Raw genomic sequence first — 27,779 nt, 5'->3', positions numbered from 1 at the left:
TGTTCATACCATCATTTCATAATTTCTTTCCATATAAGAATAGTCTCTACTCTGATTCTGTTGATCATATTTTGTCCTTTTTCTCTGAGTTAGAAATATGCTACAGGATATTACTGTGTAAAAAACTCTCTTATTGGGTAATTCAAGACACTCTCCTAAATCAAAAAAAAAATTTTTTTTAAATAAATAAATGTACCCAATCTTGGCCAGGTTAAGGTGAAAGTGGTTTACTCATAAATTGCTGACAAAAATATAAATTGACTCAAACTTTTTAGAACACATTTCAAGAGTTAATAAAAACTTGCACTCTTGGTCTCAGAAATATCAATCTAAGGAATCTCCTCTTAGGAAAAAAGTGCTGTAGAAGGAAAAGTTTAAATGTACAAGAATGTGAATTCAAATCCTAAAAATCGTCACGAATCCAAATGTTCTAAAATAGTAAAATGGCTAAGTAAATGATGACGTATCCATCACCACCCTGCCTTACCTCTCAACTATACAAAAATGAAAATTATAAGGGGAACTCCCTGGTGGTCCAGTGGTTAAGACTCCACGTTTTCTAATGTGTACCAAATATAGACACTGCAGAAATGTATAGTAACACAAATCCTCACCACAGGTCTCCTTTCTGATCTGTGATGAGTAATGCAATGATCCAGCAAGCTGTCTTCATCCAATTCCTTCTGACAAAATGGACATACACACCTGGAAATTACATAGAATTCAAACATTACTGAAATTGTTGATAATTAGACAGTAGTCACTTAACTAGAGGTAAAAAATAGAATGTAAGTGGATCTAGTTTCTAGTCCTCATTCTTTCTGAGTTGATGTTCTTTTTCCAATCCTGATAATAATCTTGGTGCCTAAATTTCTTCTCGTGAGAAATGTAAATGCGTAACCTCACAGGGGCAGGATAGAGAATCAGTTATAGTGCGCTTGAAGCACTTTATTTTCTTTGGAAGAGAAGTACAATCTGAGCACCCCATCAACTGAGAAACAGAGGAACAAACCACCCAGCTGCGCCTAGGTTACTTCTTCTGTCCCTTTTACTTCCTCCCTTTCCTAAATCAGGTAACATCTGAATGGGGTGTTACTTTGTTCTCCAACTAGCATATGTAAGAACACTGGCATATATAACTACAGGTGTCAACTCACAGTATTAGCATCCAGTGAAGAATGGAAAACGGCCTGCAACTACCTTGTTACATCCTTATGCACACCTAGGCGTATCTGTCCCTCACATCTGTGCTGTCCAACGGACTAGTCATTCGGTATGTGTCTACTGGGTTAGTCCAAACTGAGATATGCTGGAAGTATAAAACACACACTCAATTTTGAAGGCTTTATACATACATAAAAAAGTAAAATATCACAATAATTTATATATTGAATACATGTTCAAAGGATAAGACTTCGGCTATATTCAGTTAAATAAAATATATTACAAATTAATTTCACTTGTTTCTTTTTACTTTTTTGAGTATGGCTATTAGAGAATTTAAAATTACATATGTGCTCTGCATTATATTTCCATTGCACAGTGCTGCCTTAAATTCTTAGGGACAATATGGAGGCTTGGAATTTTTTGCTCACTTTCCATTGTAGATAGAACTTCCTGTTCCCCAAGACTTGTATTCTGGACAAGCTCCCTGCATAAGAATTTTTTAAATTTGAATTATGTAGTAAGTTCTTCCATAAAGCAAAGATTTCTATCTTAAATGCAAATATTAATCTATCCTGTAATACTGATTAATCAACAACCCTTCTCATTTTCTGTTATTTCAATTCTTTATTATTTCATTCTAACTAGCAGGAGAAATTAGTATTTAAATTGGTTTAGTATATTTTATTTTTATTTTTATTTTTTAGCACCTTTAATTATTATTTATTTATTTATTTATTTTTTGGGCTGTGTTGGGTCTTCGTTTCTGTGCGAGGGCTTCCTCTAGCTGCGGCAAGCGGGGGCCACTCTTCATCACGGCGCGCGGGCCTCTCATTATTGTGGCCTCTCTTGTTGTGGAGCACAGGCTCCAGACGCGCAGGCTCAGCAGTTGTGGCTCACGGGCTTAGTTGCTCCGCGGCATGTGGGATCTTCCCAGACCAGGGCTCGAACCCATGTCCCCTGCATTAGCAGGCAGATTCTCAACCACTGCGCCACCAGGGAAGCCCGGTTTAGTATATTTTAAAATTTTCATAAAACCTATCAACCTTATAATCAAACCACACAGAATTCATACTCTGCCTAGAGCTAAAATACTCACTTACAATTTAACAGAATGGTATAATCCTATAATAAAATGTACATTTGCAAAGTAATCTCTAGTAAAATGAGAGGAATGGGGTGATCGTTTAGACTTTTGGGTTAGGAAATTTAAGTTATATTTTGAGTAGTATATTTTCTTTTTTTAAACATTTTTATTTAAGTACAGTTGATTTACAATGTTGTGTTAGTTTCAGGTGCACAGCACAGTGATTCAGTTATATATATATATACACATATGTATCTCATACATATATATTCTTTTTCAGATTCTTTTCCCTTATAGGTTATTACAAAATATTGGGTATCTATCCCTGGGCTATACATGTGTTTTCTTAAAATAAGCAGAACTAACATTTATCTTCAGGAGAAAAGAAGAAATTATACTGAATACCTCTTTGGACAGCTGCATTCATAAGAAGATTTAATGGTTTCAAAACCATCATCCCTATGCAGGAGAACACAAATCATTTCTTTATTTCTTTAGCAGAGGCAGATGCCAAACTTTTTAATTCCTCTGCCCATCAGGAGAGTAATAACCCAGATTTCTTTCTTTCTTTTTTTTTTTAAGAAAAAATAATTAATGATCAATATCCTCCATTACACCTACTAGCCACCTCCATCCTTCCTCCAGCCCCATATAAGACTACCCAGCAAACAGGTATAGGATTCAGAATGCCTGCCCCACGCCTGTTCTTTCTTTCTAGAATACATACTGAGATGTCACTTCGTCCCTTCTAAAGAGAAACCAGCAAAATGAGAGAGAATGAGCTGGGGAACTGAGAGGAGGTGATGGAAAAGTAAAGACAACAACCTCTAAACCATCATCTACTTCAGGACTCTATTAGTCACAAAATAAAGCCTAGCAGAAATTGAACAGTTCTGCTTTCTATTTTTGTATCTTCTTCCACATAAACTTGTCTGAGGAAGTTTCCACAGTCTCTCCAGTGTTCAGTTGGTTCTCCCCATACAAAGTTTTTAAAGCAGAGAGAGCAAAATTCTTTTGTAATTATTCCCATTAACAAATGATTACCAATAATAGGTATTATGGTTAGAAGCCAAAACATAACTACATACATATTTTCAGCACAAAAATGTTAAGCTTTCTGGCTCATTAAGTTCTTTATAAGCATATCAAATTTAGCATTAAACTAAATTGTACTGAAACAAACCTTGTTGCTGTCTCTCCAAGTTCTTGTAGTGGTCCATACTTATCTATGTACTTCTGACATGTTCTTATGTGTGCCCTCATTTCACTGAGGCAAACCTATATAAAAGCAGATTAAAATAAGCTCACTGTTGAAAAGGGGCTCATTTCAGTCAATGAAGTCTTTTGTGACCCAGCTTTATTGCTTTCCTTATTTCAAATAAGGTCATAGTGTGGGGTCAGTTGATTAAAAGGATGCAATCATGGTAATAGTACAACCAATTTAAGGCATTATCAAGAATAACACTATTTTAAGTAGTTTTTTTTTTTGGCCATGTCGCGAGGCATGTGGGATCTTTGTTCCCCGACCAGGGATTGAACCCGCACCCCCTGCATTGGGAGCGTGGAGTCTTAAACACTGGACTTGCAGGGACGTCCCAAAAAAAAACACTATTTTAAAATTTTCTTACAACTAGAAGACCCAAAAGCTGAGTTCTTGAATTTGGTTCTTCTAGAAAGTATATGTTTTTTAAAGTGGAAAGATGTATATTAAATCAAGTTTACTTTTTTGGATACTATTACCTAAATCGGTGATGGAAAGAAGGAAGTAAGGAAGAAAAAGGGGAGGGGAAAAAGAGCAAAAGGAAGGAAAGGAAAAAAAGTAAAAAGAGAGATAGAAAGAAAGAAAAACAAAGAGAGGTAAAAAGAATAAATAGATGGATTTTAGAGATGTCCAGAGTAAGTAAAAAGAAACCCTGTGCTTCAGGGAAAGATATAAATACCATGGCTTTATAATACATCCAGTAGTATTACATGAATTCACAATATACAGTATACTTAATGGCCCCATTAAGAGCAAACATAAAGGACAGCTACTGCAGTCCATTTTTATCAAGGCAGAATAAAGAGCCCTTGTCCTTCCAGATATACATTCAGATTTCCTAACCATGAGGGATCTGTTGCTAAATAACACATACTCTACTAAATGTGTCATTAGAAACTCTGATAAGATCTTGTGCTAAAGGAAGCTCTGTACAGCTGTAAGGTGGCCGACCCACCCTGCTTCATTTTGCCCAAGCTACGGAAGTTAAACCTCAGACATGAAATCTACCATGTCAAGAAAACAGTTATAACTGTCACAAAAGACAAAAATAAAAGCAAATGGGGGGCTTCCCTGGTGGCACAGTGGTAAAGAATCCACCTGCCAATTCAGGGGACACGGGTTCGATCCCTGGTCCGGGAAGATCCCACATGCCGTGGAGCAACTAAGCCCATGTGCCACAACTACTGAGCCTGCACTCTAGAGCCCGCGAGCCACAACTACTGAGCCCGTGCACCGCAACAAAGAGTAGCCCCCGCTCGCCGCAACTAGAGAAAGCCCGCACACAGCAATGAAGACCCAATGCAGCCAAAAATAAATAAATAAATAATTTTAAAAAAAGCAAATGGAAAAGTAAGAACAAATCCTTGTTTTATAACTATCCATCTAAAAAGATGTAAAAACTAGGACCGATCTAGACATCTGTCTTAAAACAAACTGTTTGGGACTTCCCTGGTGGTGCAGTGGTTAAGAATCCGCCTGCCAAGGCAGGGGACACGGGTCTGGGAAGATCCCGTGTGCCACGGAGCAGCTAAGCCCATGCGCCACAACTGCTGAGCCTGCACCCTAGAGCCCATGTGCACAACTACTGAAGCCTGCGTGCCTAGAGCCCTTGTCCCACAATAAGAGAAGCCACCGCAATGAGAAGCCCACGCACCGCAACGAAGAGTAGCCCCCACTCGCCGCAAATAGAGAAAGCCCACGCACCGCAACGAAGAGTAGCCCCCACTCGCCGCAACTAGAGAAAGCCCACGCACAGCAACGAAGACCCAACGCAGCCAAAAACAAATAGTTAATTAAAAAAAAAAAAAAAAAACGACAGACTGTTTTACAACTTTTAGCATCCAACTTTGCACATCAGTGCTCTCTCATCTCCTTATGACTTGTTAAAAGTTTCTTTCTTCTTCTTTATATTCCTTGATCAACAAAGAGACACGTTCCTCACATAAATTAGCAATCTGGGGACTATGCCCTGACAGATGAATTGATAAATTCATAGAGTGTCTACCCCAGACACAAAACTGTGAAAGCCATCGTCAGAGGTGGCAGAAGGAGCACAAGCCACTGAGCTTGCGCTAAAGGTGCTTATCATCTAATGGAGGAAAAACAAACAAACAAAAGATGTGAAGACAAGCAGACAGGAAACCGTTTGATACTGGGGACTGGAATACTAAAGCCAGGCTCGTGGAAGGGAGGTAGGGAGGACTCTGAACAGTAAGAAGAGTTGAAAATGTCTGTAGAAGGAATGGCGGTATTCCTGACAAGAGGAACAGATACAAGAAATACCTCAAAGGAAAGATCAAAATACTTGTGAATAATCAGAAATGCAGCAGGGTGAGAAAAGGAAGGGGATCTCCACCCAGGATAACTGAGAGAATGCTCTTGCTTCTGACAGGTACCAAAGATGGGATAAAGAACTGGAAGACAAAATAATACGCGGAGTTTGATTTTGTGCATGTTGAATTTTAAATGATGGCAAAATATCAAAGTAAAAATACTCAGTAATGATATTAAGAATGTGAAAAGCTATTGATTTTGAGCACTTACTATGTTCCACAGTGCTAAAAGCCACTTACGTTTTGTTGTTTACCTTTACAACCACCCTGTGACACGAGCATTACCTTTTCCCTCAATTTAAAAGAGTCAAACAAAAACTTAGATTAATAACTTGCCCCAAATCACAAAGAGTAAGGGAGAGAATTAGTGTTTAATCCCAGCATGTCTGACTCCAAAGACCATGCATGGATTCCGTAATCAGGCAGCCACGAATAGATTTTTGAGTCTTACAAAAATATTCAAAAATGCATTGAGCATTTATTATGTGCCAGTCACTCTTCAAAGTGCTGGGTATACAGCTGTCAATAAAACAGTCATGGTCCTTACCCTCATGGAATCTTGTGGGGATAATGGATAATGGACATTAAATTTAAAAAAATCACAAAAGCATAATTACAAATGGTGATAAGTGCTACGAAGAGAAAGCACAGACTGCTAAGAGAAAGTGTAACAGGCTATATTTTAGATGAACAATCAAGAAAGGTTCTCTAGAGAAATTCAGATCTTCAGTACACGATCTCTCTTTTGATCTCTAGACAGGTAATACCTAAATATCCTTCTGTTAGCAGTTCAAATTTAATGTATCTAAGACTTAACTTTGTGGATTCTTCTCTAAATTTGCTCGCCATATTAGCACCTTCACCTACTCATCTCAGAAACTTGGGGAGCATTTTGATACCTCACTGTCACTCACCTCCACATCCAGTTAATTATCAATTTCCTTCAATCCCTCTCCAGAATACACCTTGAAACAACTTCTTATTCCATACCTAATGCTATTACCCTAACCCAGCTTCCTTAACACCTATCCTAAAATCCACTAAATTGGCTTCACCAATCCTGCTTTTGCCCCCTCCAAACCATTTTCCACTCACATGCTAGAGTGACATCTTAAAAATATAAACCTGATCAAAAGCTTATACTTTTTCTATGACTCACTACTGCGTTTAAGATAAAATCTAGAATCTTTGTCACAGCTTCTAAGACCTCACATGATCTAACCAGGCTAGCATAGTAACAACAGAGGAAAACTGCAACAAGGAGGAAGTGGTCAACAGAGATAAATACTGCAAAGCCCAGAACAGTAGAGGTGGAATTATGCCACTGGAATTGAAAATAAAGCTATTCATTGGGTGGGCTGCAACAGCATAGCAGGAATGGAGGCCACATAATAGGGGGTCATGGGAGTAATGGGAAGAGAGGAAATGGAGGTGGTCAATGAAAGCATTTGTTTGAAAAATTAGGTGATGGTGGGCATCAGGTGACAGCTGTCCAGCAGCCCATACATAGGAAACCAGAGGAAAGGAAGAGGAGAGGCTGAGACAATAAACTTTGGAAAGTCAGGGTAGGATGAGGTCAAAGGCATAGGTGAAATGACTGGCTGCAAAACAATTTTCTCAGAGTTCTAAGCCGGTAACTATGAGCAAAGGCAGGGTCACATACCAGGGTGTCACACTCGGTGCAATTCTGGAACTCGGATTTCATTTTCTTGGCTACATCAGTTGCTGGAACTCCTTCAGAAGGAAGATATGCCCGGCAGTAAGGACAGGTCCACTTATTGTTCTTGAGACTGGTAGCAATGCAAGAACGGCAGAATCTACAGGACACAAACCAAGAATACATCACTTTCCTTAACAGTATAAAGGAGCCACCACTAGGTGTTCATTTATGGAAACTGTATTTTAATGACACCTTGTACACTAAGAGCTGTTCTGCCAAACGAAAGCTCCATCTGCATCCTACAGCTGCTGGGGAGTCTCTTACCTTCCCTGCAAGACCTCCCTGGGGCCACATGTTCTCACCACATGTGCTGCACGCATTTAAACAGAAGGTGACAGACAAAGTGGTGAAACAGCCTTCCTACAAACAGAATGAAAACTATAACTCAAATATTGCCAGCCATAAAAAAGAATGAAATAATGCCATTTCAGCAACATGGATGGACCTAGAGATGATCATACTAAGTGAAGTAAGTCAGAAAAAGACAAATATCACATGGTATCACTTATATGTAGAATCTAAAAAAATGATACAAATAAATTATTTACAAAACAGAAACAGACTCACAGACATAGAAAATAAACTTATTATTACCAAAGGGGAAAGGGGGAGGGAGGGACAAATTAGGAGTTTGGGATTAGCAGATACATACTACTATATATAAAATACATAAACAACAAGGACCAACTGTATAACACAGGGAACTATATTCAATATCTTAATAACCTATAAAGGAAAAGAATCTGAAAAAGAATATATCTATATCTATATCTAAGTGTGTGTATAAATGAATCACTTTCCTGGATACCTGAAACTAACACAACATTGTATATCAACTACACTTCAAAAAACCCCCTATAACTCAAAGGATATCTAATGTGTTCTTTCTTTTCTTTAATCCTATTTTATCTTAAAATCTGTGGGGCTGGGGGGAATAGGTCTTTGCTCTGTGAGATTCTGTGTGTTAGATAAGAAAATAGCAGCAAGTTGAGGAGGTAAAAATACGAAACATGTTAAAGTCTTCATAAAATAATTTTAAACTCATCCTCAGATGCAGGAAATTATCTAATCAAAACTACCACTTTAGGATGTCCTCCACATCAAGAAATATATTCTCTGTTTACTTAAAGATGATCATGATAAAATCTTAACACAGTCAACGGAATTCACAGAAAATCTTGACCTATCTATGGGAGCTGCTGAAGGCTACACGTGCACAGAAGTAAAAGTGAGCATTTCAATAGATTATACACATTAGCATGAGCTGACAGCTCTTAACTCAGCACGTAATATATATTTGCGAATATTTATACACGGCAAAAGTTAAGCTGTTTAAGTAAACTATACATACTGAAAAGTTCATATATCATAGGTATACATAGAGCTGAATGAAGTTTCACAAACAAAATTCCTAGTATATTAGCCATTACTGATTCTTTTTTTTTTTTTTTTTAATTTATTTATTTTCGTTTTCAGCTGCGTTGGGTCTTCGTTGCTGCGCGCGGACTTTTCTCTAGTTGCGGCGAGCAGGGGCTACTCTTCTTTGCGGTGCGGGGGCTTCTCATTGGGTGGCTTCTCTTGTTGCAGAGCACGGGTTCTAAGCACATGGGCTTCAGTAGTTGTGGCACGTGGGCTCTAAAGCGCAGGCTCAGTAGTTGTGGCACACGGGCTTAGTTGCTCCGCAGCATGTGGGATTCTTCCCGGACCAGGGCTCGAACCCATGTCCCCTGCATTGGCAGGTGGATTCTTAACCACTGCGCCACCAGGGAAGCCCAGCCATTACTGATTCTTAAAAGTACTCTCTTCTGCCTCTGTTATAAAATTCTTATATGCACACAGAGGATGCTTACGTCTTCATTGTTCTTGAGGCAGATGCCTCAGGAATGCATCAAGAATGCCTTCCTGATGTTGATGCCTGCCCAGCACCCATTTCCCCTTTCTCTTGCCATAGCATCCTGGTTTTGCTCTGCAGGAACTACACCTCTTATATGAGATACAATTTGGTGGGACCTCAATCCAGGTGCCCATAATCCCCTGCTGAAGGCAGAGCACCTAATGTCGGCCACACTAAGTAAACCCTCTCTCTGGGAGATGAATACTAAACAGAGTGACATAAAGACTGATTCAGCAACAACTTGATAGGACTATCCTGCTCTTTATTTAGAACCCCAGATCTGCCTGGGTTCCTACCCTTTTCTTCCTGGGTGTTTTTGTTATTAATGTCATTTGGTAACTTTATATTTTGATATAATTTCAAATTTGATACACTGCTTTTTTTTATTTACAAAATTTTAAAACACTTCCACATACCGTAATTCATTTAACCTTAATAAACCCCTAAGAAAGATCATTATTTCCTTTATAGATGAGGAAACTGAGGTACGTAGAGGTTAAGTTACTTCAGCAAGGTCACAGCTACAGAAAGTGCCTGAACTTTGTTGACCTTAAGCTGGGGTTTCCTGACTCAGAATTCAGTGACCTATCTTTCCACAACCGCAGTTACCCCAGTTGGAAAGAGCAATACTTTCAGAATCGAAAGACCTAAGTCCTCTGCTGTATTTTACTTCTGTCCCAGGTGATTAATTGTAAGTTCTAAGGCACATTTGTCCTTGCATTTCTTTTAGTCCCTAAGAATTGGTTCTCAAAGTGTAAGCTTTGAAGGGTATTTATTACAAATGGTCCAAATGCTCAACTCATAATTAACACTTCTAATACAACACCTGCGATTCTGACAGGAATTCTTTGTTTACATAATTTAGGAGCAAGCAGATAACACTGTGTTTCTTGTCAACTAAAAGTCTTCGCCCCTTTCTCACAGTTTGTTTGAGTTTTATGCTAATACAAACAGAAGATGGATATTGGTGCCAAGGGACTTCCCTGGTGGCACAGTGGTTAAGAATCTGCCTGCCAATGCAGGGGACATGCAAAACAAACAAACAAAATATACTGGTGCCAAGCCCCGTGGTGGGCACTGATACACATCAGCTCATTTTACCTCATTTCGCTCTCACAGGAATCCTAAATGCTGCTTTCTCCTTACCCTGACTGATAGCAAACTGAAGTTCAGAGAGGTGTAACAACTTGCCGAAGTCACAGAGCCAGAAGACAGTAGTATTTTTATCCTCAAACTGTTTTGGGAGAGGCTCAAAGTTTTTAGTCTTTTTTTTTTTTTTTTTTAATACATTTATTTATTTATTTATTTATGGCTGCGTTGGGTTTTTGTTGCTGTGTGCGGGCTTTCTCTAGTTGCGGCGAGCGGGGGGCTACTCTTTGTTGCGGTGCACAGGCTTCTCATTGCGGTGGCTTCTCTTACTGTGGGGCACGGGCTCTAGGAGCGCAGGCTTCAGTAGTTGTGACTTGCGGGCTCAGTAGTTGTGGCTCTAGAGTGCAGGCTCAGTAGTTGTGGCACATGGGCTTAGTTGCTCTGTGGCATGTGGGATCCTCCCGGACCAGGGCTCGAACCTGTGTCCCCTGCATTGGCAGGCGGATTCTTAACCACTGCGTCACCAGGGAAGTCCCTGTAGTCTTCTTTATAATTTTTTTAAATTTTTATTTATTTATATTTATTTTTGGCTGTGTTGGGTCTTCGTTTCTGTGCGAGGGCCTTCTCTAGTTGCGGCAAGCGGGGGCCACTCTTCATCGCGGTGCGCGGGCCTCTCACTGTCGCGGCCTCTCTTGTTGCGGAGCACAAGCTCCAGATACGCAGGCTCAGTAGTTGTGGCTCACGGGCCCAGCTGCTCCACGGCACGCGGGATCCTCCCAGACCAGGGCTCGAACCCGTGTCCCCTGCATTGGCAGGTAGACTCTCAACCGCTGCGCCACCAGGGAAGCCCCCTGTAGTCTTCTTAAAGACACTTTAATTCCTCCCAGTGACAAGCAGAGGCAGCAAAGGTTTGAGATCACTGATGTAGCTGTATAAGCCAGTGGGCTTTACCTAGGGTACATTTCTGCTATTATTTTATAAATACTTCATACGTGTTTTTGTAACTATGATTGATAACCACAACAATGGAAATTCCTAGTAGATATTCATGAAAAGTAGCACACTTGAGGCATTAAAATAATTTTTTTTATTGGCGTATAGTTGCTTTACACTGTTGTGTTAGTTTCTGCTGTAGAGCAAAGTGTATCAGTCACACATATACACATATCCCCTCTTCCTTGGACTCCTTCCCATTTAGGTCACCACAGAGCATTGAGTAGAGTTCCCTGTGCTATACAGTCTGTTCTCATTAGTCATCTATTTTATATGTAGTAGTGAATACATGTCAGTCCCAATCTCCCAATCCATCCCACCCCACCCTTACCCCCTTGGTATCCATACATTTGTTCTCTACGTCTGTGTCTCTATTTCTGCTTTGCAAATAAGTTCATCTATACCGTTTTTCTAGATTCCACATATATGGTTTAATATACGATATTTGTTTTTCTCTTTCTGACTTACTTCACTCTGTATGACAGTCTCTAGGTCCATCCAAGTCTCTGCAAATGGCACAGTTTTGTTCTCTTTTATGGCTGAGTAATAATCCATTGTATATATGTACCACATCTTCTTTATCTATTCCTCTGTTGATGGACATTTCAGTTGCTTCCGTGTCCTGGCTATTGTAAATAGTGCTGCAATGAACACTGGGGTACATGTATCTTTTTGAATTATGGTTTTCTCTGGGTGTATGCCCAGTAGTGGGATTGCTGGGTCATATGGCAGTTCTATTTCTAGTTTTTTAAGGAACCTCCATACTGTTCCCCATAGTGGCTATATCAATTTATTGAGGCATTTTAAAAATCAAGTCCCTCCCTATAACCACCCCCACTAAGTCTGTACAGTGGTGTTATCTGTGGCATGAAACTCTCAAATGAGCATTATATAGATGTCGTTGCATTATGTGAGAATATTAGTTGCCAATCCGGTAGATTAGTCAATTAACTGTATTCTTAATAGAAGTGATTATGAACTGGAGAAAACACATCAAGATTAAGGTGTTTTGGAACAGACTGAACTTACTGATTATGAGTATATAAAAACCACAACTTTTAGAAGTGTTACCATGGAAAGGTACTGGATGCTGCTGCACCTCAAGTCTCACTTTCTGGGGTGCAGAAGCAAGACTGCAGAACTGCTTAGTTCAAAAGATCTGAGGGGAACATTCTCTCCTTAAAGGTACAGTTATCAAATTCAAGTCATGAGAGCTGAAGCATCTACCATCCTTACCCTAGCACCTTGGTGTGAAAAGTATACAAGTGATCATTTTTTGAATTGTCTAATCAGAATCCTCACAGGGCTATTCAGCTTTAGGTAGTATATATTATATAACAGGGCACAGAGACAAGATAACTCTAAACTAAAACCTCTTAGAAAGCAAAGTGTAGAAGTGTATATAGAGTGTGAGCTTCTTACAGGTTTGTAGATGTGTAAAAACATCTAGGGTAAAGAAAATAAGAACATGTATCTACCTGTTGGAGAAATGGGAACTGGAAAGAAAGGGGTATATGGTAGAAGAAGGGTATTTTCACTGTCGAATCTTAAGTGTGAACCATATAACCTTATTACCTACACAATAAACAATTCTTTTAAAAAGTTAATTACCTACAACCACTTGGGATAAATGGTCTGGTAGTGTCTGATAAAACAAAACTTACAGGGACCCCTTGGCCCTGCAGTACCAAGCCCATGTTTTACTCGAGAAGTTAAAAAATATATCCATTTGTATTCAGAAGGAATGTTTTCACAGTAGACCCAACCTGGAAATAACCCAGATATTTATCAACAAGAAAATGAATAAACAACCCATAGCACATTCCTACAATGGAATACTACACAGCAATAAAAAAGAACAAATTACTGATACAAGCCATAACATGGATGACTCTCAGAGACATACTAAGAAGCCAGACACATGAACTTATCTACGAAACAGAAACAGACCCACAGACATAGAGAACAGACTTGTGGTTGCCAAGGGGGATGGGATGTGGGGGAGGGATGGATTGGGAGTTTGGGATTAGCACATGCAAACTATTATATATAGAATGGATAAGCAACAAGGTCCTACTGTATAGCACAGGGAACTGTATTCAATATCCTGTAATAAACCATAATAGAAAAGAATATGAAAAAGAATATATATAAATATAAATATATGTAACTGAATCACTTTGCTGTACACCAGAAACTAACACAACATTGTAAATCAACTATATTTCAATAAAATAAATTTTAAAAAAAGAAGCCAGACACAAGAAAGTACATCTTGTGTAATTCCACTTATTTGAAATTTTTGAATAGGCAAAACTGATCTATGATAGGGAAAAAAATAACACAACAGTGATTGCCTATGGGGGTACACGGATGGGGATGGCTGGGAAGGGGCATAATGGAACCATATGAGGGGTAATGAGACTATTCTATATCTTGATAGGGGTTTGGGCTAAACATTGGTCAAAGCTCTGCAAATGTTATACCTAGGATGTATGCATTTCACTCTATGTGTAATTTACCTTTAAAAAAATCCCATAAACAAATTGTGAACTCTGGTTAATATTATGCATGCTGATATGAGAAGGGGTAGAGTATGCTGATGTTTGTAACCTACTCTAAAATGCATCCAAAAAATAAGATGGATTGATGGATGGATAGGTATGTGATAAAGTGAGAGGTAAAAGCAAATAAGGCAAAATTAACAATTGTAGAAATAGGTATGGATATATGGTTGTTCACTGCACAATTCTTTAAACTTAGCTGTATGTTTGACATTTTTCATAATAAAATGTTAGGGAAAATTAACCACCTTACTATGACTTAAATTTTTTTTACTTTTCAGAAAAATTTAGTTGGAAAACAGAGAAGGGAAATGCTTGGAGGATGAGAGACCTGAAATATTTAACAGAATGTGATTTGAAGAGAAAAACATTTTTAAAAATGATATTTTTAAGAGCATCCAAATTCAGTGTGAGGAAAAGATTACTTTGCATTTATGATTATTTAAATAAGTTTAAAGAGCACAGAACAATTTGAAAGATAATAAAAGGCTGAAGGGAGAGAAAACAAAACTTTAAAAAAATGAATTCATGTGGCTTTTAGCAAGAACAGTTATTGCATGGTTATAATGAAGATTTATAAAACATGCACAAGTCTCCCCAGACCCAACCATACAAGCATGCATTCACTAACGAAATTTTCACTAATAGCTTACGATTGCCAATGTTTGACATGCCAGAGATGAAACCATGGCAGTGCCCGAGGTCCCTGCTCTCAAGAGTTCTAGAAGGAGGAGAGAGGAAATGAGCAGGTAAACAAAAAGACTGGCAAACGATAAATGCTCTGAGAAGAATAAAACAGTTGACAACAAAAATTGAGTGGGTGGGGCAGAGGGCGCAGTGAGATGGGTGGTCCCTGAGATGACATTTGAAGGCATCAGTCTTGGGAAGATCTGGGAATGGTTTTCCCAGCTGAAAACAGGGACCATTTTGCTGAGGTACAGAAAGCCAGCGTGGTTGAAATGCAGGGGGCCCAGGGGAGGGTAATTGGCAATATGTGGGACAGTAAGGTAGGTAGGAGACCAACCATAAAGCCAGAGCTAAGCGTGATGGGAAGGCACTGGAGGGTTTTAAGTGGGAGAGTGATACGACTTGAGTTACATTACATAGATCACTGGGCTCCTGTGTGAAGAATGGATTACAGAGGTACAAGAGTCACGGCTCAGAGCCCGAGTTAATTCCATCGTAAGGGTTGGTTCAAAAGAGGATGGTGGCTTAGCCCAGCAAAGTAGCAGTAGACAGTGTAAGTGGACAGACAGATTTAGTATTGATTTGGGAAGCAGAGGCAAAAGGGCTTACAATCTACCAAATGACAACAAATATATGCCCCATTATGCTAAGTGAAAGAAGTCAAATACAAGACTATTTACTGTATGACTCCAAAGCTCAGTGACAGAAAGCTGATGGGGTTGCCTGGGGCCCAGGAGTTTGGGGAGTGGATTGATTGTAAAGGATTCGAGGGAACTTCTTAGGGTAATGCAACTAACTGTTCTAGATCTTGTTTGTGGTGGTGGTTATAGGATTGTATACAATTATGTACTGTATCACCTCAAGAAAGCTGAAAAACGCAACCCAACTAAACAAAAAATGCCCCAGTGACAACAGGTCAGTAACAACAACACTGCATGAGAATCACAGAAATACACACAGCACAGAACCATTCAGAATCCTGTAGGGGTCCCTCCCACACAGCCCCAGGTAGAGTAGCTACTCAGTAAATGGTCAGTAGATTGAAATAACTAAATCAGTTATGAGCAATGGGCCAAAGGGGAATTTTCTGGGCAGGGCCCAATGTTCCCATTAATAAATAAGTGTTGTGTCCTTCTGGAAGAACCCAAGGGGTAAAAATGAACACAAACCCCAGAGATAAGAAATTCCTATTTGTCTGTCCCCCTCTCCCCCTCCATAAGGCGGCTGAGAATGACGAATCACAACAGACATGATCAGAATTAGGAGAATGTAGGGGAAAGACAGAAGTCAACTGCATTTTTTTTAAAGACCGATTTAATGTTTTCAAACATTCTAAATGAGTTGTCATAGTCTTATTTTTTTTTTTTTTTGGCCGTGCCTTGTGGCATGCGGGATCTTAGTTCACTGACCAGGGATAGAACCCGTGCCCCCGGCAGTGGAAGCACAAGTTGTGATAGCTTTAAAATCAGATTTCACACACAAATTCAAATTTCTGGCTTCTCTTGAAAAGCTAAGTCTCCTGCAACTCTGGACTCATTTCCCACGTGGCCACATGGGTCGGTGCCCCTTCCTGTAGACACCCATCCTCCTCGCTCACTCACACCCCTTGCCTCCCCCCTGCTGAGTCTGCAGCTCCTGATGACATCAATCAGGAACCAGATAATGACTCTAAGAACTTTAAAGCCAGCTGGGAACTTAATTATCCCACCCCCATTGTTTATTTTATTAACCCCTTTCTGTTTCTCTAATTAAGTGATTAGCAATAAAGCTCATATAAGGAAAGGGCAGCAAGGTATTGGAGGAAAATGGGGAAAGGGTTGCTGAGGACACTGGGTAAAGTTATGCACGCAATCTTAAGGGGGAAAACTGCACCCTAAGTATAGGAGAATTAAAGAGGAAAGGGCTGTATTAGGGACTCCATGGGGCCTAGGGCTAGACAGGCAAAATAAGTAGCCAGAGGTGGTCCCTAAATGTGGTTCTGGAAGAAGCCCTTGGCAACATGTGGTTGGTCTAACATTTTCGTTATGTTCTCGACGCTGGGCTGCCTCACTGTGGGTAGGCCAATATGAAGCTGAATGAAAATCTTGGGCTCCCTTGGGGAGCTGGAACATAGAAATAGAATAAGGGGAGTTGCAATTGTTATTCAAAGGGAGGATGAGAGTCTCAGGCTAAAATACTCCAATATAGGACAATACACACACACACACACACACACACACACACACACACACACACACACAACCAGTCTCCCTCTTCAGTGATCCAATGATGGATGGATCAGCCTGGACAGTCCCAAGCGCAGCTATTCTTAGAGCACAGGCCTTCAGCCACTGTCCCTCAAGATTTCCTTGGAGGTGTTTATGTATTCAATTAGGTTACGCTCAAAGTCCATCCTGGGAATCATTCAGCCTCCAAAAATTGACTCTGCATATCTCTACACTCCTTTACGTGTTGATTTTTATATTTAGCCCCCTAACGAAAATTTTATTTCCTTTAATCTACAGTCTTACAGGGGTACCTCTCTATAACCCTCAAACACTGTCCTCAACTTGCAGTATCTTATGTCAATTAAATAGGGTTATCTGAGGCTGTACTTCTCAAATCTTAAAATGCATATAAATCACATGGGCATCTTGTGAAAATGCAGATTGCGATTCAGCAGATTTGAGTTGGGGGCTGAGATTCTGCAATGCTGCTGGTCCTAGGACCAGTAGTCAGGTGCTAAAGAGAATCCCGGTGTAAAAACTCAGTCTGCTACATTATTTAGGTTCTGTTTGTTGGAGAATATGTAATTTAATAGATCACTAATATTTAATGTGCCTACGACAACACTAATGTTGCTAAGTAACACAGAGCAGTCCAACCACCAGATGAGGCAAATTTCAGGCCAGCTTATTACATCTTTCTAAAATTCTCGGTAATACAGGCACAGATGAGTAACCCTATAAGAGGAAGGGAGTTCAAAAACTATCATGGGACTCCTCTCTATGACTCAAACTCCATAGCACCAGCTGGCTGGCACTATGAAATGGTTGTCCAAAGTTGTGCTCACCAAAGTATCCAAATTTTGTCTTTTTTTTTAAAAAATAAATTTATTTTTTATTTATTTTTGGCTGCGTTGAGTCTTCATTGCTGCACGTGGGCTTTCTCTAGCTGTGGCGAGCAGGGGCTGCTCTTTGTTTTGGTGCATGGGTTTCTCATTGCAGTGGCTTCTCTTGTTGCGGAGCACGGGCTCTAGGCACGCGGGCTTCAGTAGTTGTGGTATGCGGGCTCAGTAGTTGTGGTGCACGGGCTTAGTTGCTGCACGGCATGTGGGATCTTCCCAGACCAGGGCTCGAACCCGTCCGTGTCCCCTGCATTGGCAGGCGGATTCTTAACCACTGCACCACCAGGGAAGCCCCAAATTTTGTCTTATTATTATTATTTTTAAATTAATTAATTAATTTATTTTTGGCTGCATCGGGTCTTAGTTGCGGCACGAATCATTCATTGCAGTGCACAGGCTCTTGGTTGCAGCACTTGGGCTTCCCTCCAGTAGTGGCACCCGGGCTCCAGAGCACGTGGCCTCTGTAGTTGCAGTGCGCGGGCTCAGTAGTTGCAGCACGCACGTGGGATCTTAGTTCCCGGACCAGGGACCAAACTGCGTCCCGTGCATTGGAAGGTGGATTCTTAACCACTGGACCACCGGGGAAGTCCCCCAAATTTTGCCTCAGAGTCATTCATTAATTCAAAATACTTAACACCTACTAAGCGCCAGACCTTAAAGGAGTGGCAATGCAGAAAGTAGCATTCCTTTATTAGAGCAACGGCTCTCAAGAGTTTTGGGTCTTGATGGTACAAAAGACTCCAATCATCCTATTTTAAGCGATGCTTACCCAAGTACATTAGAAGGAGGAAGCATTCTATATACATCTGTTTTAGCATCAGGGGCCTGGATGATTTCATCTTAAAATCAAATCACAGGTCAACAGGCACATGAAAGGATGCTCAAGATTGCTAATCATCAGGGAAATGCAAATCAAAACCACAATATCACCTCACACCTGTCAGAATGGCTATCATCAAAAAGAACACAAATAACAAATGTTGGAGAGGATGTGGAGAAAAGGGAACCCTCGTACACTGTTGGTGAGAATGTAGATTGGTGCAGCCACTGTAAGAAAATGGTATGAAAGTTTCTCAAAAAACTAAAAATAGATCTACCCTATGACCCAGCAATTCCACTCCTGGGTATATATCTGAAAAAAATGAAAACACTAATTTGAAAAGATACACGCACCCCAACATTCATAACAGCATTATTTACAATAGCTAAGATATGGAAGCAACCTAAGTGTCCATCAACAGATGAATGGATGAAGAAAACGAATAGACTACTACTGAGCCATAGAAAAGGAACGAAATTTTGCCATTTGCAGCAACATGGATGGACTTGGAGAGCATTATGCTAAGTGAAATAAGTCAGACAGAAAAAGACAGATACTGTATGATATCACATGTGGAATCTAAAAAATACAACAAACTAGAGAATACAACAAAAAAAAAGCAGACTCACAGAGAACAAACCAGTGGTTATCAGTGGGGAGAGGGAAGGGGGAGGGGCACTTTAGAGGTAGGGGATTAAGAGGTACAAACTATTAGGTATGAAATAAGCTACAAGGATATATTGTACAAAACGGGGAATATAGCCAATATTTTATAACTAAATGGAGTATAACCTTTAAAAATTATGAATTACTATATTGTACACCTGTAACATATAATATTGTACAGCAACTATACTTCAAAAAAAAATCAAATCACAGGTCAAATATTATGTCAACATAAGTTGCAATCAGATGGGAACCTTCCACGAACTCCCACTACTTCAATTCAACTACTAGCATCTGTGCCCATTTAATATTCTACATCCTCTTAAATGGATGAACTGTCCATTCTCCTGCCTAAGGCCAAGCCCCCCACTGTAAATCCTAGCTCTGCAATTCTCTTCTCTCCTGTGCATCAAAATTTCCCTCACTGTTGGTTCATTTCCATCAGCATACAAAATATTCCATTCTTCTTTTAAAAGAAAATTCTCTTGATCCCACTTCTTTTTCCAGCTATTGCCCAATTTCTCTCTTCCCTTTGCCTCTAAACTTCACGAAAGGGCTTTCTCTACTCCCCCGTCTCTATCACGTACTCGACCTTTAAAGCAGCACTGGATTCAGCGGGTCCCTCTTCCCTGGAAAATACTTCTTGCACTCACTCAGCCTCCAGGACACCTGGGGGTTTCCTTCCTCTCCTTTGGCTGCTGCTTTTCTGGCTTCCATGTCCCAGCTTCTTCTTCTTCTTCTTTTTAAAATAATTTATTTATTTATTTATTTATTTGGTTGCACCGTCTTAGTTGTGGCAGGCGGGCTCCTTAAGAGTTGCGGCCTGCGAACTCTTAGCTGCGGCCTGCATGTGGGATCTAGTTCCCTGACCAAGGATCAAACCCGGGCCCCCTGCATTGGGAGTGCGGAGTCAACCACTGCGCCACTGGGGAAGTTCCCATGTCCCAGCTTCTAAATATCGGTGGGCACCGCTGCTCAGTCCTTGGACCTCTATTCTTTTCTAACTATACTTAACTCCTTGATGAGCTCATCCAGTCCCATGGATTTATATCGAGTATATGTTTATGATTCCCAAGTTTATTATCTACAGCCCAGCTCCTCCTCTAAACTCCAAGCTCACATATCCAATTGTCCACTCAACAGCTCCACTCGGTTGTCTCAAACTTGGCTTGTCAGTAACTGAACTCTTGACTTAACCGTGATCTTCATCCCCTCCTCTTAGTCTCTCCCATCTCAGTTAGAGCGGCTCCAGCCTTCGCTCAGGCCAAGCACTTTGCAGCCATCCTTGATTCTTCACTTTCTTCCACACTCCGCATCAAATCCATCGTGTTACCAGCACCTTCAAAGACATCTCTATAGCCCTACTATTCTCACCACCCCCACGGTCCCCATGCTGGCCCCGTCCTCTCCCACCTGGATTACTACGGCGGCCTCTGAACTCAATCTCTTCAGCTTGCTCCTCCCTCTACAGACTATTCTCAGCAGCCCGAGAGATGCTTTTAAATCAGCTCAAGCCATGAATCTGCTCAAAATCCTCACTCAGAGGAAAAGGCAAACTTCTTATAAATGTCCCCACACCAGTCAAACTAGCTTCCTCACCTCCTGCTTTCCTCTGGACCAACACTGTACAAAATAAGGCCCTGTTTATTAAGAGTCCATGCTTAATTAAGAATAGAAATTGAGAGAAGTAATATTTAGAAAATTGTATAGGAATCTGACAGAGTAATATTATGCTGTTGAGTCTAATAACAATTTTTCAAATGACGGCTTGTATTTTATATATCTTTTTTTTTTTTTATTGGCCGTACTTCATGGCTTGTGGGATCTTAGTTCCCCAACCAGGGATGGAACCCGGGCCACAGCACTGAAAGCACCGAGCCCTAACCACTGGACTGCCAGGGAACTCCCTATCTTTGGTATTTTTAAATTTCATTTTTCCACAATACATTTTTTATTTTATAAAATTATTGGTCTAGGATGGGCTGGAAATTAAAACAAAACACTTCAGAGGTTCTTTACAGCAGATAATTTAAGATGCACTGCTCTAAATATCCTAATATTGCAACTCCCACATACTTCCTATCTCACTTCTTTGTCTTATTTTTTTAATCCTTAACACTATACAACAAACTACATACTTAACACCTGTATCTTGTTTATTGTCCATCTTCCTCATAAGAATGCAAACTCCAAAAGGATAAGCCTTTGTGTCTGTGTGCTCAGCACAGAGCAGGCCACGTTGGCTGGATCAAAAAACGAATGCACCCCATGCAACAGTAGGTCTAACCAAACAACCCACAGCAAACTAAAATGATAATGATGAAGCTAAATAAACAATGACTTTAATTTTAAGAAAACTATGGATTCCTACTGTCTGCTTGAGCAACATGTAGGTGTGTGCATGGCTGCCCGATAGTCAGGCTTCTTAAGAGAATTCTGAAGTGTCTTCTAGTAAAGCCTGATAATGATCTAATTTTTGGTTTTGATCACCAGATTTTAATAACCCTTAAAAGCCTGTTGAAAAGATGTGATGGTTAGTCTTATGTATCAACTTAGCCAGCCTATAGTACTCAGTTTAATTCAACACTTAAGCAAATGTTGCTGTGAAGGTATGTTGTAGATGTGGTTAACATCTATAATCAGTTGACTTCAAGTAGAGCGATTATCCTCAATAATGTAAATCAATTCCTTAAAATCAATCTCTCTTTCTCTCTCTCTCCATATATTTATATATAACCTATTGGTTGTTTCTCTGGAGAATCCTCACTGATAGAAAATATGTATGAATATCTATAATAAATAATAGGATAAGTAGCTTTAATCTTAGGTTAAAAAGAAGTCTGGGATTGCGTATCTCCTGTAAGAATAAAAGCACTGTGGGCTTTGGAAGTGAAAAGGGTAAAGGGAGTCAAAAGGTACAAACTTTGAGTTATAAAATAAGTAACTCATGGGATGTAATATACAGCATGGTGACTATAGTTAATAATACTGTATTGCTTATTTGAAAGATGCTAAGAGAGTAGATCTCGGGACTTCGCTGGTGGCGCAGTGGTTAAGAATCCGCCTGTCAATGCAGGGGACACCGGTTCTATCCCTGGTCTGGGAAGACCCCACGTGCCGCAGAGCAACTAAGCCCATGCACCACAACTACTGAGCCCGTGTGCCACAACTACTGAAGCTCGTGTGCCTAGAGCCCGTGCTCTGCAACAAGAGAAGCCACTGCAATGAGAAGCCTGTGCACTGCAACGAGGAGTTGCACCCCGCTCACCCCAACTACAGAAAGCCCGTGTGCAGCAACAAAGACCCAATGCAGCCAAAAATAAATAAATAAATAAATAAATTAATTAATTAATTAGGAAAAAAAGAGAGTAGATCTTAAGTTATCATCACAAGAAAGAAAAATTTTATAACCATGTATTCTGACAGATGTTAACTAGACTTCTGGTGGTGATCATTTCGCAATATTTACAAAAATTTAATCATTATGCCATACACCTGAAACTAATATAATGTTATATGTCAATTTTACCTCAATAAAAATTTTAATATAAAATAAAATATACTAAAATTAAAAAAAAAAAAGAATGAAAGCACTGATGTCTATTTCTGGGTCAGTTTAAAACACATCAGGAAACCTTCAGACTCTACTTAGAGAACCATGAATTTGATGATCATACTTGACCACAAATGGAACGTTTTAATCCAGTTACCAGAAAGCACTTCAGAACTATCCTTAACAGTTTCATTTAAAAAAATTAGGCAAATTCTGTGACTTGGAGCAACTCAACCCAACTCAGGTCTATGACGATGTGGCTCTTTGTACTGTATGGTCTGCTCTGGTTTGTATTTAGCTCTCTTAGGCCCATTCTCAACCTCTTGACCCTTTTTGGTAACTCCCTTAGCTCCAGCCTTGAGCTCTGTCCCTAAACCCACTTTCCCAGTGCCTTTGGGACATTTCCATTTAGATGTCTCCCTATCAGACTACTGTACATTCAACAGGCCTAACTGTGAGTTCATTAACTTCCTCCTGAGCTAAACTCTGTCCCCCTATATCTCTGTCTTCGACCTTTGTCTCCCTCGGTATCTACCATACCAAATTGTTTGAATATTTCTTTTAAATGTAAATCAGATTCCGTTTTCGTTTCCCTTATGCAGTTTCAACTCATCTACTCCCTCTTTCCCCAGCTCACTGATAATAGAAAAAAGGCAGAAGTAGGAAGTCTTTTCCCCCAAATCTACTTTTACAACTGATACGGAGATATGAATAACGTCAGTTTGAAATGACAGACATTAAAACAGAACTTCTTAAATTAAAGTCCACCAAATGAAAAAAGAACTAAGCTAAAAGTAAGGCTATCTGGGACATCTTGGAAATGTCACAGACTTATCTTTTGTGGCCCACTTTTATTCCAAAAGAAACACAGAGATAAGAAATAAAACCTGGAGGCTTCCCTGGTGGCACAGTGGTTAAGAATCCATCTGCCACCGCAAGGGACACGGGTTCGAGCCCTGGTCCAGGAAGATCCCACATGCCGCGGAGCAACTAAGCCCGTGCGCCACAACTACTGAGGCTGCGCTCTAGAGCCCGAGAGCCACAACTGCCTAACTCCGAGCGCCTAGAGCTTGTGCTCCGCAATGACCAGAACAGAATGAGAAGCCCGCGCACCACAACAAAGAGTAGCCCCCGCTCGCCGCAACTAGGGAAAGCCCGCGCACAGCAACGAAGACCCAGCACAGCCAAAAGTAAATCAATTAATTAATTATTTTTAAAAAAGAAATAAAACCTGTTCATGGGTTTTTGCTTGCTTTACGGAATGACTTTGATGGAAATAGAAACTATGTTTTGACACCTGAAACTAACACAACATTGTAAATCAACTATACTCCAATAAAAGTTAAACAACAACAAAAAAAGAAACGTTTTGAGCCTATATTATGAGCTACTTTTACACTTTAAATACTCAAAAATTCCATTACTCACCTTATTTTACAAATGAAGAAGCTGAGATTCAAAAAGATTAACCAAAGTGGTGATTACACAGCTGGTTAGTGGCTATGAAGCTCTCACTGTTTTACTGCATCACAATACATATACACATATTCATTCAAGGTATTGTTGCCATATTATACTTGCTTGACTTGAAACTAGTTTATAAACAGAAATTAGCATAAACAACCCAGTTCAGCAAGTTTGGAAATTAGCTTAAGTATGGGATAATGTAGAGGTTTCATTTGCACTTCCTCATTTTCCAAATTAAGTTCAATGGAAGAGAGTAATTCATTTAGGAAGTACAAACAGTGTTAGGAAGACTCACCATCCCCAGAGCAGAAGGGACTCTAGTTAACATTTACAACGTGGAAGAGGCCCAAGTAAATTTGCCAAAAGTAGGAATATGGAAATTCTGCCCCTGGCCAGAACAATGGACATAGATTTGTCAAAACAAAGAACAGTAAAGTGAGGGAAGGCATTTGTCCAGCCCTTATTGTGCTACTTCATGACTATTTTTCCAGTTGCTGGTTTCCTATTCACTCTAACAAAGAAAAAGATTAAACAAAGGATTCAACATTTTGCAAATTTATATTACTCTTTAGCAGAAGCAAAACACTGCACACACTAAGTTATAGCATTCAAAATCCAAACCAGGGAAAACAATAAGATAACAATCTCCAATAGCAAAGCTGCCCAGTTCAGTTCTACAAAAGAAAATCTTCCAAGACTTGAGGCCCACTGTGTGTCTTCGGTGCAACCTAAAAGTTTTAATGCTAATACAGACTAAATTTAAAGGTAGGTATCCTGAGGTTATTACTGCTCTGAACTAATCAAGGTATTTCATATAACGCAATAACATCTTGGCTTCCATCTTGGCCTTGGGGAATTATGTCAATGGGCTACATCTGGACAGCTGGGAAACAACGTCAGTAATCAGACAGGAGGTAAATTAGCCTTGAGTTTAAAGTACAGAGCTGAAACAACAGGCCCTGAAAATATGGCCACAAAAGAAGGGCCAGGGACACTCTTTCTTTAAACATTGTGTGGGCTGCAGATTTTTCTCCCTGGCTCTCTGCTGGGCTTTTCGGTGTTGAAAACTGCTTCTCAGATACTAGGCTATAGGTGTCAAGGACCACCTAAGTCCTTTTAAAGCCGGTTTGTGCACTTGCATTCATGATTTATGATACTTCTTTTTTCCTGGTAAGCCAGAAAGCACTTACTGCCTCGGGGCTTCATCAAACTAGTTAGTCGGCGGCCCAGAGAAGACATTAAGTGGGTTTCCACTCATGCTCTATGAAATCCCCTCCCCCACCCCCACCCCCCCACCAATCTCACCCACACACAGTCACACACCCACGCATCCACGGGAAGAAAGCTTTTAAGCAAATAGAACACAAACTCATAGATCCAACCCCTATTACTAATTACTCAGGCACACGTTAAGGACGCGCCAATTTTATAAAGGGATTTTGTTTTAAAACTCTTCCTAGAAACTACCACGGCTGTGCGCTAACAGCGAGTTTTAGTTGGTGTGTACGTGGTTTCTAAGACAGTTCTTTTTATCTCTACTTCCTACCGCGGTGGGGAGGCGGTGCGTAAGGCAGGTAGTCTGCGACCTCCTTCACTCGGTTGGCTGTGTTTTAAACTGCTGCATTCACGGGCTTGGGGGGGTAACGTTCAAGCCGCAGACCCCGCCCTGGCGGCTTGTTCAACTCTAACGACTACAGAAAGTCACTTGGACGTTCCCGTTTGATTGACCTTTGAGGGGTTTGGGTGTCTGTGTTGGGAAAGGGAGGTGGGGATGGAAAGACAGTTTGCACAGATCCTTGTTTGCTTAAGAGACCAGCCTCGCGGGCGTTCTAGAACACGTGCACAGAGCCAGCAAAACAAAACCGACCCGGGTTCCGGGCGGAGAAGGAAGCACCGCCCGATTAACCGAGTGGAGCGGGAACTGCGCTCGGCGGGAGCCCCTGCCTTGGGCCCAGGCGGGTGCTGCTTCTCCAGCCAAGCGCACCCTCCTCAGCCGGCAAGCCCTTGCTCCCCGCGGCTCTCGCGTCCGGAATTCCCGTCCCAGGGACTCCGCACTTGGGCTGCGGGAGGAGGCGGCTCTACGGGGGCTGCAGGGCCCGCTTGTTGCTGTTTTCTCCTCCTGAAATCCTGTGTCACCTTCCGACTGGGCACTTTCCCCGTCGTCCGCACTCGACGGGTCCAGGTCTCTCCCTGCAGCAGTTTCCTTCAAGCGCCGGCTTCTGAACCCCCAGATCCCCAACGGCTCCGCAAACATCGCCCTCCCCAGGGGGTGGGCGCGCAAACCCAGCTCCCCTGGCACTTACACGTGGCCACAGCGGGTCCGGACGGGGTGGTGCAACACCTCGAGGCAGACGGAGCAGTCGAAGGACGTGACGGGCAGCTCGGGGTCCCCCCTGCGCTCCAGGGCCCGCGGGGTGGCCGAGGCGGGCGCGGATTTTCCGCTATCGCTGCTCAGCACGGAGCCCATCGCTGCGCCTCGGGCCCAGACCGTTGCCAAGAGCCCGGTGCCTGCAGCCGGCTTGTTTTGTTGTCCCGCGGTGGAGGAAGGAAGTCCCGGCCCAGCCGCGATCGCCGCCTCCCAGAGCGCGCAGCCAGCGCAGCCCCGAAGCAGCCTCCGCCGCGGGGCCCAGCCTCGGTCTGCGGCAGGCCGAGTGCGCGGCCGCGCGTCTGAAGTGAGCCTTCGCTCGCTGCCTAAGTCTAGGCTTGGAGGCGGAGGCGGCCGCCGCACCGTGCACGCCGCGATGTCCAGTGGTCCTGGGAGGATTGAAACCTGACACCTCAACTGCAGAGCAGAGGACCTGGGCGGGCAGTGAGCCTTCCAAGCAATCGCCCGCCTCCTCCTTCCGAACCACTGTAGCAAGTGAATGAAAGTGCGGGCGTGGTCCTGTTTGAAGGCAATCAGAGAACACCCACTTGTAAGGTGGTGGTCCTATGGGTCCTGCACTGTTGTAATCATAATAGGCCACAAAGATGATCTACGAGCGTCTCCTAAGAAAGTGCTAATCACCACTTCCGTCATGTAATCAACACTGCATAAATGGAGAGGTAGCATGCAGTAGTGGAAAGAGTTCTGGGACCTGGATTCGAATCCTAACGCTAGGACAGGGATTCTAGTGCTAAATCCTAGGACCCTCCCGACCCCCACCCCGTCCAGGTTCGTCGCCTTAGAATCTCCTGCTGTTGTTTGTATTCCCCTCTCCATCCTCTTTTGAATATTTATGACCAAATATAGCATTTATTAATTCACGCGTTTAATAAGGCTTTAAAGCCCACTGCATGCCAGACTCCTTTCTGGTGATGGGGACACAGTTCCCAACAAGCAAACAAAATCCCAGTTCTCGCAGAACTTACTTAAAAAACTTTTTTTTTTTTTTG

At 41.4% G+C, this 27,779-nt stretch overlaps 1 protein-coding gene across 1 annotated transcript in view; it reads right to left on the bottom strand.

Annotated features, from left to right (window-relative positions):
* Positions 1 to 27,036, bottom strand: part of RNF125 (ring finger protein 125) — a 37,834-nt gene extending 10,798 nt beyond the window's left edge. Inside the window, exons 1-4 of the mRNA XM_068563108.1 lie at positions 26,708 to 27,036; positions 7,509 to 7,662; positions 3,435 to 3,529; positions 615 to 705 (exon numbers count right to left, since the gene is read on the bottom strand). Coding sequence (XP_068419209.1) covers positions 615 to 705; positions 3,435 to 3,529; positions 7,509 to 7,662; positions 26,708 to 26,871 — 504 coding nt within the window. The 5' untranslated portion in view covers positions 26,872 to 27,036. The remainder of the gene's footprint in view (positions 1 to 614; positions 706 to 3,434; positions 3,530 to 7,508; positions 7,663 to 26,707) is intronic.
* Between the last annotated feature and the right edge of the window lie 743 nt (positions 27,037 to 27,779).

This window comes from Eschrichtius robustus, chromosome 14 (assembly GCF_028021215.1).
Source record: "Eschrichtius robustus isolate mEscRob2 chromosome 14, mEscRob2.pri, whole genome shotgun sequence".
NCBI lineage: Eukaryota > Metazoa > Chordata > Mammalia > Artiodactyla > Eschrichtiidae > Eschrichtius > Eschrichtius robustus.
The sequence above is the reverse complement of the archived record's forward strand: the minus strand, read 5'-3'. Positions and strand labels throughout refer to the sequence as shown.